This window comes from Octodon degus, unplaced genomic scaffold, assembly GCF_000260255.1.
Source record: "Octodon degus isolate 3935 unplaced genomic scaffold, OctDeg1.0 scaffold00081, whole genome shotgun sequence".
Classification (NCBI taxonomy): Eukaryota; Metazoa; Chordata; class Mammalia; order Rodentia; family Octodontidae; genus Octodon; species Octodon degus.
In genome coordinates this window covers 1,210,723-1,224,598 of record NW_004524657.1, presented here as the reverse complement: position 1 = coordinate 1,224,598, position 13,876 = coordinate 1,210,723, and the positions used below count along the sequence as shown (strand labels likewise).

Here is a 13,876-nt window from a genome sequence, read left to right as displayed (position 1 = left end):
GCTGCTTCCCCCAGAGCAGCCCAGATGAAGAGAGAGGGAGGGAGTGCTGGGGCCCATATAGGGTCCTCACAGTCACACCTCCATGATCCACTCCCTTGATTGAAGCCCCACCTCCCAGGAATGTCACCAACCATGATCCCCTGAGCAAACAGTTCCCCTGAAGTGATCAGACCCTTCCCGTCATCATCCAGGCATCTTAACAAAGCTCCATCTCTGAGCTCTCCAGCTTTGGAGACACTGTGGATCCCAACCCTAACAAACCTGGCCACCTCAGGGTCCATATAAGTGCAAATGAGGGTTTTTCTGGCCAGCCTCCCAGCTGCCCCTCCTAAAACCTGGAGGGGGCAAGTATGCTAATGAGGAGGACATATTTGCATATTTGACAAGGGTTGTCCTCTAGGCCAAATAGGGGTGGTGGTTCAAGATTTTCTTCTTGCTGCTCCCCTGAGAGGGGTCCAACAGCAGCAGGGGCAGGGAAGAACCTACCTGACTCACTTCAGCACCCAAAGAAGAGAAACTGAGGCATGAGGCAGTCTGGTACCTCAGCTTCTATGCTTCCCAGCAGCGTCACACCACCTGCAGTAAACACACGCACCCCATCCACACCTCTCTGGGTGGCCTCAGCAACCAGTTCCAGGTCACTGCCTGGCCCCCAAGGCTGTGCTGTGACTGACCCCTACATGTTTCCCAGCCAGGGATCCTGTCCCTGCCCTCAACACCTGGGTGCCTCTGGACACCCATATCAGCCAGCTTGGGGTCCAGCACAGCAACCCTGCCTGCTCCCAGCCACTCCTCCCCACCGCAAGGCTGCACAGAATGTGGGGCCCCAAGAGATGCTCTGCACACTTTGCCTCGCTCCAGGATGCCCTGAGAGCTGCCCACCTCTCATCTTTACAGACAACAAAGGGGAAAAGTGCTTGTCCCCAAGTGGCAGTTGACAAAACTGAGGCTCAGAGGTAGCAATTCATGCAATTGCCTAATTCTAAGGGACAGAACCCATGCTTGGCAGAAGCAGCTCAGGGAACTTCCTCTCCATGGATGTGGTTTCGGAGCTGGGGCTGGGGTTCCTGGCACAGTGCTCCCCTAGTGTGCATCAGATACTGAGTTTCATCCCCAGCACTGCAAAATCAAGAAGCAGAACAACACACATGTGCCCTGCCCAGGCCGGCACATGGAGTGCTGGCCCTGCCACACATGCAAGACCCAACCTGCCCTCTTGATGTTTCCCTCTTTCCAGAAACAGAACCCTACATTTGGGGAAAGCAAGACTCAAGGGATGTGTGCCCAAGACAAAGGCAGTGAGGTGGGCCTCCAGGTAGCACAGGTGCTTACGGCTCCACGCTTGTACAGGAGGGCCTGGCATGGTACCCACTTGTAAGCCAGGTGAGGATGCTCCCTCTTGCTTCCTAGGTTCTGGTCCTGCTCCGAGGCCCCAGGCTGGCAGGCCCAACTTCCCGGCTGCCCTCCACTTGGTGCCCCTCCCACTGCACAGTTCCCTGGGTGCCTATAGGGGTGAGAATATGCACCTGAGCAGGTCTTCGTGTCTGAGCAAGGCCTGTGTGCATACAGCATGTGTGAAGGGGTTCACAAGTAGACCCCCCAGGCCTTCTCTGACGGCAAAGGCAAGACCCCACCTGGGCGCAGAGGCCCTAGGGGCAGAAGAGCCCAGCCAGATGTCAGTCTGCAGGATCAGACAATCCCTGACTAGAGGTCTTCAAACGGAAATAGACCCAGTCCTTTTCTCCCTGCTTCTCCCAGTGGCAGCCCTGGAGGTAACTAGAGTCCCAGTCCTCTCCCTAAACAGGGCTTCCTGGATTCAGGTTGAGGTTTTGGCCAGCTGCCTGTGCCTCCAGACCACCGGAGGGACCCCACGGCCAATTTCAGCTCCTGTGGGCGGACAGCAGGCAGAACAGGGCCCAGGATGCAGGACGGGCTGTCCTGGCTGGCAGGCCTGTGGCCTGTCTGCCCACCATAGGCAGCAAAATGGACATCTCAGCTGGCCCTGGCCCAAGCCGGCTCTCCTGGCAGCCCCTCCTCCCCAGTGACTTCACTTTGACTTCATCTCTGCAGAGCGCTGTGATGTGTGCTGCGCTTACTCAGCCAGCTCTGGGTGAAAGGCGGGGCATTAGGGAAGGGGTCGCCTGCACCTCAGGCCTGGGTCTCCCCACCCCTGCGCCACTAGGCCCGGACCTCCAAGGAGGATCCCGCGCGAAGCGAGAAGCAGAGAGCCCTCCACCGCTGGCCTCGCCCACACATAGACAGCAGGCCCAACGCTTCTTATCTGCATGTTCACAGGCATCAATTGTTTGGGGGAACTTCAAGAGCCCCGCCCTTAGCACCTCCTTAGGCCACAGCTCTTCCCTTGGAGGGAGGTGTGTCCAAGTGGATTCACAGCACAGCCGGCGACCCCGCCCCTCTCTGCTCCGCTGAGAAGCTGCGGGGGATCCGCGCCCCAGCAGTTGAGGATCCGGTCTCTGGGTCCTTTTCGCGCGCGGCAGGAAAGGGTGAGTTGGAACCACAGACTCGGTGAGGAGCGAGAGGGCAGCTGTGTGCAGGGGCGCGGCCGGGCCGCACGGGACCCCCACTGCGGAAGGACCCCCCCCTCCCCGCCAACTACCGGGTCCCAGCTCTCCGCACACACCCCGCAGCCTGGTCCCGCCCGCAGCCCGGCCCCGCCCCTCGCCCCGCCCCGCCCGCTCCTGCGGCGCAGCCCGCGGTCTCAGTCCCGCGGCGCAGCGGTGAGCCCTAACGTCCAGCTGAGAGTGCAGCGCGGGGGAATCCTGGCCGCCGTATCCCGCACCCGGACCCCGCGCCCGGCGTCCGCACCTGGACCGCGCACTCCGCACCCCGAACCCCGCACCCCGCGGCATGGGCCGCCCCGCTTGAACGCCGCTCCCGACCCGCGTCCCCGGCCAGCGCGCGGCGATGGCGAAGGCGACGTCCGGTGCCGTGGGGCTGCGGCTCCTGCTGTTGCTGCCGCTGCTCGGCGAAGGTGAGTCCAAGGCGCTGGACGCAAGGCGCATGGATGAGGGGGCGCACGGACGCCGGCGCTGTGCGCGGCTCTGCGGCGTCCCTGCAGCCCCGGTATCCCGCGGTTCGGGTCTCCTCGCACCTCACACGAGGTGATTTTGCCAATCGGGTCTTAGTCCAGAAGCTGTGATTTCCCGGACGCTTGAGCCGAGTTCCACGCCGGTATTCTTGTGCGGCCCAGGGCTCTGGACCCGCGCGGGCAGGACAGGGTGCGGCCGTCATGTCCCGCACGGGTCTGTTATGAGGTGTGGTCCAGCCAGGCCCGAGCCCTCTAGCGTGACCCCACCTGGAGCGAACCCCAACAGAGCCGAGTCGGATAAGACGAACCGAGTTTCTGGAAGACGGGAGGGACTCTCTGCTCTTCACAAAAGGGCGTCGCTCTGCCCTGTAAAGAAAAGGCCGTTGCCCCCACTGGCCCTTTGCTGCCCACCGCCTAGCAGGGAGAGAGCCAGAGGGGCGCAGTGCAGAGGCGCAGACGAGGACTGTTTATCCCGTGGGACAGGAACGGGTTCTCCAGGGTTTGGGTCTCCGTCACACGATTCCCAGTCATCAAGCAGCAGGCTGGGCAGAGGGCAGAAGCCAGCCGAAGGCTCCCACCTGTGACTGTCCAGCCTGACCAGGGTGGGCCTGTGGCCCGTGTGATACAGAGGTCCTATGCTGGCACCTCCAACCCCCGTCCAACTTCAGCCTCAGAGTGCCTGGTGAGGTTGTGGGTTGCCAGGCGGGGTTCAGCACGCTTGCAGGAATGCAAGTTGCTTCCTGTGGAGACCCCTGACCACAGCGTTGGGGGCCACAAACTGTCTCCCAGTCCAGGGAACGTGAGCCTCTTCCCACGGGAAGACCAAAAAGCCACGATTGGAGGCACTAGTTATGGAGTGGTGGCCCCACCCCACCCAGGAAGAGATAGCAGGTCCCTGCGGGGGGCCGGGGGGCTCTATACCAGGGTCGAAGCTTGGCTCTGAGCGGAGTCCAGACGCGGCTCCCAGGGTGCTCCTGCGCCCTCTAGTGGACGCACTGCTCCGGTGGCCTTTTGCCTAGGGCAGGAAAGGTCTCCTAGGGGAGGGTCTCCCTCAGCTCGTGCTCCACACTCGTGGAGGCATACGGAGCCTCGTGTCCTTCTTTCCTGGGGAGGATGTTCTTGTAGGCCATGGATGCACTGCTCACCTCAACCCGCACACCCTGGAACCCCTGCCCTCTTGGGCACTGCCCAGCCCCGAGTGGCCTGTAACAGGGGACCTCGCCCTGAGAGTGATGTGTGTCTAGGCTCAGCTACCCAGGTGACCCCTTGAGAGTGGGCCAGGGGTTATGGAGCAGGGGGACAGAGAGACAGACACAGAGAGAGGGAGATCCTGCCTTGCCCCCCCACACACACTCCCTCCTCGTTCCCTGGGCAGGGCCTGCACTGGGCAACCCAGCAGACACTTATGGGGCCCCATTGCTAAATTGCCTTTATTCTACAGAATTGCTTTAGGGCCAAGCTAAGTAAATCACTGTTTCCTCGATGGTGGGAGAAAACGGGATGCTTTCACCTAATGGGGCACTAATGGCCTCTTAGTCGAGGGAGGAGAAAAGTAATTAAAAATTACAATGTGTGTTGGAAATGGAACAGGGGTGCTGAGGGAGGAACCTGGAAGCTGTGCTTCCCGGGGAGCTTTCTCCCTCAGCATCATGACGGAGAACCCTGTGTCCCCTGTCTTAGGACAGTGACTAGAACTGTAGTCACCCAAAGGCTCATAGCAAGTGGCCCTAGGCCCTGTGATCTTCCTAGAAGCTCCAGGAGGGCCTTGGCCTCATTTTTGCAACGTACAGACAGGAGGCTGAGGGCTCTCAGAGGTGTGGATTCTGGGCTCCAAGGAGGGACATGGCCCCAAGCCTAACCATCTACGGGCCTGGACCTGCGGACGTCTAGAGAAACACATGGTGCCAGGCCACCACCCAGGTGAGAACCCCTGGGTCTCTCCAATGGCTCTTTAGTGGGTTCCTGGAAGGGCATGTGTGTGAACAGTGTGGCAGGAGGGCATCCCCATGCCTTCCTGGTGTGGGCCTGCGTGTCCCTGGACACCCATGTGGGTTGATGTCAGCTATTGTCTGGCACCCAGCATCTGATTGTGGAACCCCAGGAGGAGAAAAGCAGGCGCTAGCAACTTCCTTCCCTCCTGCAGCTGTGTGGGCACTGTGGGAGCCAGGGGTCCAGCCTGCCTGGGTTGCGGCTCCAGCTCCTCTGCGTCCTGCCGTGCCCTCTACCCCTCATCTTCTTCCCTCTTTCCCAGTTGTTTGCTATGTAAAGAGCTGGACCTGCCACGAACACCCAGGAGAGGTGTACTCACCCCAGCAGGTGACCTCTCACATCTGTGCGACACGTGTTTGATTTGGTTGGGAAGCATAAGACAGGCCGCAGGCAGGGTGTGAGTGGGAACGATGCTGGGAGCCAGGCAGGGAATCCCTGGCAGGTAAGGACAGGGTCGCAGGGTTGCCAGGCCGTGTGGGCTGGAAGTGCTTTGACTGCAGAGCACAGAGTCTGAGATCTGGCCTGGTATCACTGAGGAGGCACTGAGCCCATGGAGCAGGGAAGGAAGTGCCAGGCCAGGTGTTGAGGCCAGGCTCACCCCACTCAACCGCCAAGCCAGGCGGCCCATGCAGGCCTCCCTCCTTCCCACGCTGCTACCTTCAATGCCTAGGCCTCTGTGCCTGAGTTGATCACAGGACAAACTGGGCAGGAGGACAAGAGTGCCATTATGCCAGGAGCCCCTGCTGGCCAGAGCCGGTGCCTTCCTGGCTGGTGTGGCAAATGACACCAGGTGGCACTGAGGGACCTCACACCACCCTCTGAACCCTGAGGAGAGCAGGTGACCAGCCTTGCGTGTGTTCTTGCTGCGTGGGTGGCTGCACCAAACAGTGGCCTAAGTACTGCAAACCAGTCACCTGTGCCCCTGGGCAGGTATGTGCCACAAGGGCCACCTGCAGGCCTCCTATGCGACGCCAGAGAGACCCATGGAACGGGGGTCCATGCAGGCTGAGGTGAGTGGGCTAATATTGGATTTTGCAGACCTCAAGTGCCATGGCTATGTCTGGCCCCAGAACAGAAGGTAGGGGAGACTACACAGTGTTCAGCCTCTACCTCAGAACTGAGGCAGGAGGATCCCACGTTTGAGGACAGATAGTCCAGGCAAAGTATGAGACCCAGTAGCTCCATGGTAGAGCACCTGCCTGGTAGCTGCGAGGCCCAGTGTTCCTTCCCCATTTCTGTTAAAGAAAAAAACAAGAAAACCTTAAATGCCTCTGTACTTGCAGAAAATTCTTACCTTGAGGTTCCAGAAAGGGAAAGAGAAAAAAGTGAAATTTCTTAAATCTAGTAATGACTGGGGAAGTGCTCGAGAAGAGGTGCATGCTGGTCTCGGGACCTTGGGGTGAGCTGAGTGGAGCACACAGGATGGGCATGGGGTGCAGGTCACAGTGGGCATGGTTTGCTTTCACTGGGTTTAGTGTTTTCCTCTTCTTTGTAGCAGTACCAGGACCAGGTTCCTTTTCAAGAGTAAATAATATTCCTGTCTGAAGATTTGCCACAGCTGGGTATCAGTAGGTCTTGAAGGACGTATCAGTCTTGAAGGATGTTGGGATGTTTTTCACCAGTTGTCATTAAAAACAATGTTGCTATAACACTTGTGTTATAGGCTGTCTTTCCTATTGTTTTCAAGTCTCTAAGGCATATAAAATGCTAGGTCTTTCCTGTTTTTTTTTGCCAGGAATAGGCATGAAGGTTACAATGTATCTACATCCTCAGAAACACTTGTTATTTAAACTTGGGGTCAGGCTAAGTACAGGGGCCTCCTTGGGGTTCGGGGGTTCCCCATTGTGCATCTTCTGGAACTCATTGGCCAGGTTTGTCTAGGGCGGAGTTTCAGGTCTGGGGAGGAGCCACTGTCTGACGGAGAGCTGTCCTGTCCTGTCCTGTCCTCTCTTGTCCATTAGGGCTGAGTCCCAACTCTGCCAAGTGTGGCTGGGAAGCTGCCCGTTCAGCAGCCTGGCAGTCAGGGCCCTGTTCTCTGGGTTCTTCTGGCAGGACAAGGCCACGTGGTATCCTCGTGTGGGCGCTGTGGCAGCACTGCCCTGAGGACTGAGGACGGTACTGCTGGGGGCCAGCTGCCCCTGCCCCTTCCCTGAGGGTGCGCATCCTCCGTCCAGACTAAAATGACCGGCAGGTCCAATGTAAACTGATCACAGTCAGCACAGCTGTGATTCACACTGCCGACCAGGTCCCCTGCCAAGGATGGCACTGTGTGTGCAGACCATAGTAGTCCCTCTTCTGTGTACCCATCGGGGGCTGGCATGAGGGTGGGCTTTTCTGGGCTCCAGCAAAACTGTTTCCAGGCAGGAGTTGGGGTTGGGAATGCCCCTTAGGCAGCAGTTCCACACCCAGTGGCCCCCGGGGAGGGGTCCTGTCCCACTCACAGCTGGAGCCAGAGAAACCCACTCTGCACCCCGCCACACAGCCCAGCAGGCATAGACAAGGCCAAGCCACCTGCACTGTCTGCTCCAGGTGTTATGCTGTCCTTCCCTGGGATCTAAGGGGACACTGTGTCCTCCCTGGTCCCTTGAGCCTCAGGGGACTTTTCTGGCCATATCTTGCCCTGGTCCTGGGCACAGATGTTTACTCTGTGAGTCCCATGGGCTCCAAGGGGCTCCGGAATGGCCTTGTGTCAGGTGTAGCACATTTGTTCTGCATGCAAATGGGGAAACAGGCTAGAGGGATGTGCAGTGGTCACCCTGTTAGAGCCCTGTTAAGGGCACAGTGCCATGGGCCTGGGTGCTACCTCTGTGAATGACCCCAGAGCAGGCCTGGGATTCTCTTTAGTGCAGGGCCGAGTTCCTCGATGGTCCTGCATGATCATGGTGATGCCAGGGACATTCCCTGCTTATGTGTGTGGGTCCTCCGGGGCTGGGGGCTGGAGAGCCTCTGGGAGGCCCCTGGCTTTCCCACACCTATGCCGTCCCCATCCCCACCATCCCCATCAAGTCACTACATCCCTGTGACCTCCATCCCATTCTCCTCCCTACCATCATCATCATCATCCTCCCCGTCCCCACTACCATTTCTGGAGGAGTATGAGGAGGGCTAGAATTATCCCCAGTATCAGGGACACAGTGACTGATGTGTCTAAGTAAACTGTGGCCACTGGGCCAATAGAGAACCCATAGGGGTGGGGAAGGGTACGAGGTGGCCCCTGGGCCATTGCATGGTGCTGTCAGCTGGGGGCACAGGGCCCAGAGAGTGTCAAGAGCCCCGGGTCTGGTGACCTGTACTGTCCCTGTTGGCCATGTGGGTGGCCAGTCCTTCTCCACCAGGCCTTGTCCTGGGAAGGAGTTAATTGCCACCTAATTGGCGGTTTCCTCGTGCAGCAGCCGGAAGGGTTGCAGCAGCCCGGATGAGATCAGTAGCAGCTGGGAGTCACACGTGGGCATGCGTCCATCTTCCCTTGGGGAATGGCAGCTGCTCTGGGTGGGGGTGGGTGATGGCATGGTGCCCACAGGACAGCCTGGGGCTCCTGGGAGCAGGCCTGGGCTGTGCCAAGGATGCCCTCAGGTGTTGGTCCCTTGGAACCTACCACTCTGATCTCAGCAGACTCTGGGCTGGCACAGGGTCAGGACCCTGCCAGGGTGCCAGGCAAGTACCAGCTTGTGTCCTAGCACTGATGAGGACAGCAGTGTGGATGAAGAGCACAGGACATGCTGGGTGAGCGGGGACGGCGCCCATCTTCCCTGTACTCACTCAGACAGTGGTCATGTTGGCAGAGCCCTGAAGCCCCAGGAGATGGTCACAAGCACTGTGGGCAAGAGCTGGCTCTGGGGACAGTGGTGTGGAGACCCCAGTGCTTCTCCAGGGAGCCTTGCCACTTGGTGCCTGCAAGGACGGCCCCTTCATTCTACCTGTGTGTGGTAGCTGGTGCCCCTGGCACATGTGTGATGGAGAGGACAGGAGAGTGATGTACATGACAGCTGTGGGGTAGGTGATACGGATGTGGACAGTGACAGTAGTAGGGATAACACAGGGTGGAGGTCAGAGGGAGGGAATCTAGGCCTTGGGTGATGGTGCTGGGGTGAAGGCTGGGTGGAGGTCACAGGGAGCTGGGAGTAATGACAACTGGGACCAGGGAGGGATGAGGCTTTGGGGAGGCAGTGTATGCCAGCCCCTGTTGTGATAACTCATGTCACTGGCTTGGTCTGGCTCCTGATATCCTGTGAGGGTGGCTCCATCTCCACTGTTGCAGAGGGAAGTGGGGATCGTGGGCTCCAGGCCCTGGCAGTGCCCCTGGCCCATACAGGACTGGCAGCATGGGGCTGGGCATTGCTCAGGGCCTTCTGGGGCATTGCTTAGAGCTGGAGCTGGGCCTCCCTGTATGGATGCTCCCACCTCATGTTATCTTGGAATTTCATGGATGCCCACAACTGGGACTTCCATGGTCCCTGGGCTCGCTCCCTCCAGAGCCTGGTTGGGGGAGCTCACAGAGACTCGTGTTAAAAGATGAGGAGACCATGCCAGGCACTGGCCTGTGGTCTTGTGGTCATCAGATGAGCAGAGGCCAGGCCTAGGGTGGAGGTGGGGCTGGAGCAAGGGGCAGCTAGGACAGCAGCTGACATAGCAGACCCTGTCTGGGGGTCATGGTCAACTGAAGGCTGGGCTCAGGCAGGAGTCATACAGGCACCAAAGGATGGCAGTGGGTGGCTTTAGGTAGGCAGAGAAGACAAGAGGCTGTGCACCTGTGGAGTTGGGAGGGGTGGACACTGGGGACACAGGGACATGTGTGAGTGGCCATAGGTAGATGCAAAGCCAGGTAACTACTAAGCCTGCAGCTCAGAGACAGCCAGGGAAGCAGACCACCATGCCAGGAAGGGCCTTCAGCTAGAAGGCAGTGCCCATGACTGACAAGGACTCTAGTGGGCATAGCAGCCTGTGGACGAGGAGGTGTGGGAAAAGATGTCCAGTCTGGGCTTCAGATACCTTCTCCAAAAGCCCTAGACAGTCCCTGCCTTCCCTGAGACTGCAGGCTCCATATAGTCCTAGCCCTTGGGAAGCTGACACAGGAGAATCACTTGAACCTGGGAGTTTGATGCCAGTCTGGGCATTACAGTGAGACCTTTGACAATAACAATATATTGTTGCTGTATTGGTATAAGACAAAATAGAACCCAGGCTACTTTTGTCCTGTTACATTCCTTGTTATATTTCATTTCTTTTGATTTTAAGGTAAACATCACCCTGAACATGTTCATCCCACTCCCACATTGCTTAGCCTGTCAGAGAGGGGCCTCCTTCACCCCACAGGTGCCTGTTCCAGGGGCTGGGTATGTGGTCTTGTGAGTGATCCTACAGCCAGCCTGGGACTGCAGCAGAACCCAGTGCCTAGGGAGGGCTCACAGCGGGTCCATGCTGAGCCTGTGGGAGGATGTGTGTGCTGGTGGGCAACAGTGGGCAGCACTCGTGGACAGTGAGTGAGTAGGCTATGAGGGGACTGATATGGTGAGCGTGTATGTGCTCTGCCCAGGCCCAAGGTGAGGGGTAGCATATGGTGCTCTATGTGTGAGAGAACACGCGTGAGGTGAGTCAGACCCACATGGTCACAGGAAGGAGCATATCCCAAGAGCTCCTGGACCCAGGTGACAGCAGCCATGAGTGTGGACCAGCCCAGGTAGGGCATGGGCAAGGGGTACCCTTGCTGGAGCAGAGCTCACTGGGGAGCCTGAGGCTGGGCCAGCCAGAACTGCAGCTGACACAGCAGACCCTGCTTAACGTCATGGTCAACTGATGGCTGGGCTCAGGCAGGGGTCACACAGGTACCAAAGGACAGTGCGTGGGGGTCATTTTTCTGCTGTCGGGACACAAAACCTAACACCACAGCTTAGAGGAGGAGAGGCACAGTTTGGCTCATGGTTTCTAAGGATTCAGTCCATGGTCAGCTGGCTCCAACATTGTGGCAGAAGGGTGTGGTAGAGAAAAAAGCTTCTCAGCTCATAGCATCAGGAAATCAGAGCAGTAGGCAGCACTAAAGAGGAAGCAAGGACCAGACCCCAAGGCCATACCAACATGACACACAGACACACCCAGAAGTGGCTTTACTAAGCTTGGGGGTGGCTCTCAGACCAATCAAATAGACAGCAAGGTTTAAGCATCACAACATGCTTTGGGCACATGGCTGGAGTAGGGTATGCTGGGTGTACCAGTTTGCACCTCTGGTGTCCCGCATCTGGCCCCTGGGTCCCCATACCCATGCCTCCGGATCCCTATACCTGTGCCCCTTGTGTGCCTGCACTGAACCACAGTCTGCTGGAAACACAGGCAGGTGTGGTTCTGGCCTGCACAGAGTGATCCCATGCACAAGCGCACGTGGGCAGGGGTATCTGGCAAGGCTTGCATGTGCATGACTTGTGTGCATACAAACACAGGTGGCCAGGTATACGGCAAGGCGCGTGTGTGCCCTGTGTGTGCATGAAGGAAGGGGGCCCAAGACTGATTGAATCTGAACCCAGATGCCAGTAAACCCACACCTGGGCAATGTGGAATGCAGAGGTCTCACCAGGCTAGGGTAAGGGGGAACTGGGAAGTAGGGGGATCTCGAGTTGTGAGGCCTTCATGTCCCTTTCTGCCTGTGACAAGTCCTAAGTTTCTCGGATCAAACTTGGCTTGGTGGTCTGTAAGCATGGTCTAAGCAGCGAGGGCTGGGGCTGCCCGTAGACAAGGCTAGGCATGTGGCAGGCAGTGTGGAGTCCTCTGGGATATTCAGCCACCTGATCTGCAGCCTAGCAGGAGTCATGCTGGGCCCCAAGGTGGGCAGGAGCATGGGGAGAGTGATCACAATGAGGCCCCAGAGCCTGCAGTGTGAGCTGCCCTGGGAACACAACACCTGCCCTGCCCACATTCCCACAGGGAGGCCTGGGAATAGGCAATGAGGGGCCCGTGTCTAGTAAGAGGCGAGGGCCTGGCTGCTGCCCCTGACCCCAGAGCACCTCAGTTAGAGAAACTGAGGCCCAGAGTGGGCCAGTGCTCTGTGGGGGCCCCCTTCCATGTGGGGTCCCTTGCTAGTGGTTCATTTTGTTTTCTTGCTGCAGTTGGCTGCTTCGATTGTGGGCAGGACTTGCAGAAATGCAGCAGAGCCCCCAGCCCAGTGGGAGCCCTGTGGGCAGCTCATCACGCACCAGCATTGCCTGTGCCCACCTGTCTTCAGCCCTGTTTTCAGTGACAGCATTACAGGAGGGGGTGTCTTCTGTGTGCCTCCTGGAGGCATCTTAAGTGCATTTGGACTCTAGTCTCATTGTCTCCTGCCCCACGGTCCTCCAGGCAGCAGAAGACCCCATCCTGCCTTCACCAGGCTAGGGTAAGGGGGAGCTGGGAAGTAGGGGGATCTCAAGTTGTGGGGCCTTCATGTCCTTTCCTGCTGTGTCTACATACCCTGTGACTTGTCACAGGCAGTATGTGGAACAGTAATTGTCACAGGCAGCCCTGTGAGCTGCCCACTCCAGCCCCTACCTCTGAAGGCACGAAGCATCTTAGAGCCTTGGTGGAGTCCCCACGCAAAGGGTGGGGTGCACTGGGCAGCTCCCGAGAGCTAGGATGGGACAGAGCTGCCCTTCCGGTGGCTGGACTGGCAGAAGTCAGCTCGGTGCCACTGTGGAGGCTCTGGCCCCTGGGTCAGTGGAAGGGAGGTGGCTCCTGATGGGCTCTCTAGTGAGGTTGGATGGGTCTTGGCTCTTCCTCCAGTAGCACCCCAATATGTGGCTCCTGGGGTCCCCTCCTGCTCCACATTGTGGCCTGGATGCCCCCTGGTGGCAGGGCTCAGCCTGGCTCCCCAGGTCCCCTGCAGCCTCCATGGCCTGGGCAGGACCACAGAGACCTAGGTGTCTCCAGGGATGACCTTCGCTGCATCCCAGGCTCTGACTCAGTGCTTTTATCCCAACCTGGGCCAGGCACCACTAGAACAGGCAGATGTTGGCCTTTTTCTTTCTTCCCAGGATCCAGTCCAGGGCCTGTGCATGCAGCCATCTCCCAGCCCTTTTTATTTGGGAACAGGGTGTCACTTAGTCACCGAGGGGCCCTGCTCAGCCTCTGAGCTGTCTTTGTGCCCACCTTGGGGAATAGTCCAGGGTGTACAATGCCTTCTGATTCCCACTGGGGATCTGTCCTTTGCCTGCTGGGCCCACTTGGCCCTGGACTTTGTCTGAGCCCCAGGGACCACGCCCTAGCTGGTGCCCAAGAAGGGCCACCCAGGACAGAACAGTCACTTGGCCTTAAGCACAGGGTTCAGGGCCTGCTTTGTGTGTCAGTGCTTTCTGTGCATTACAGAATCATTTCAAGCTTTAAAATGTGTTGCAAATGTTTTTTTTTCCTATTTACCCATATTTTTAAAATATCTTTACTATTTTTTTATTCAAAAGTCCACATAAAGTGAACTTTCTTAATCATTTTCAACTGTGTTGGTTCAGAACTGTTAACCTCCACAGTGCTGCCCGGCCTGGGGCACAAGCCTGTAATCCCAGCACTTAGGAGGCCGAGGCAAGAGGATCATTGTGAGTTTGATCCCAGCTTGGACCACACAACAAGACCCTTTTTCCAAAAACCAAAACAAGAGAAAAAGAAAAGAAGAACACCCACGGTGGGCGTTGCTACCATCAACACTGCCCACCCCCAGAACTTTCCATCCACCCACTTGAGCTTCTGCCCATGAAGTGACGATCCCCAAGCCCACCCCCAACCCCCAACTGCCACTGTCCATCTCTCTGTCTCTAGATGTGACCATTTCCGCTATCTCATAGAAGTGAGGTGCAGGGTTGGACCCTTTGAGACTGGCTTGTGTCA

General features: G+C 58.0%; 1 protein-coding gene across 1 annotated transcript in view; it reads left to right on the top strand.

Moving 5' to 3' along the window:
• The first annotated feature begins 2,756 nt into the window (after positions 1-2,756).
• The window catches only part of Ret (ret proto-oncogene), a 29,343-nt gene continuing 18,223 nt past the window's right edge, over positions 2,757-13,876 (top strand). The window contains exon 1 of the mRNA XM_023721314.1: positions 2,757-2,992. Within this exon, the coding sequence (XP_023577082.1) occupies positions 2,926-2,992 (67 nt within the window). The 5' untranslated portion in view covers positions 2,757-2,925. The remainder of the gene's footprint in view (positions 2,993-13,876) is intronic.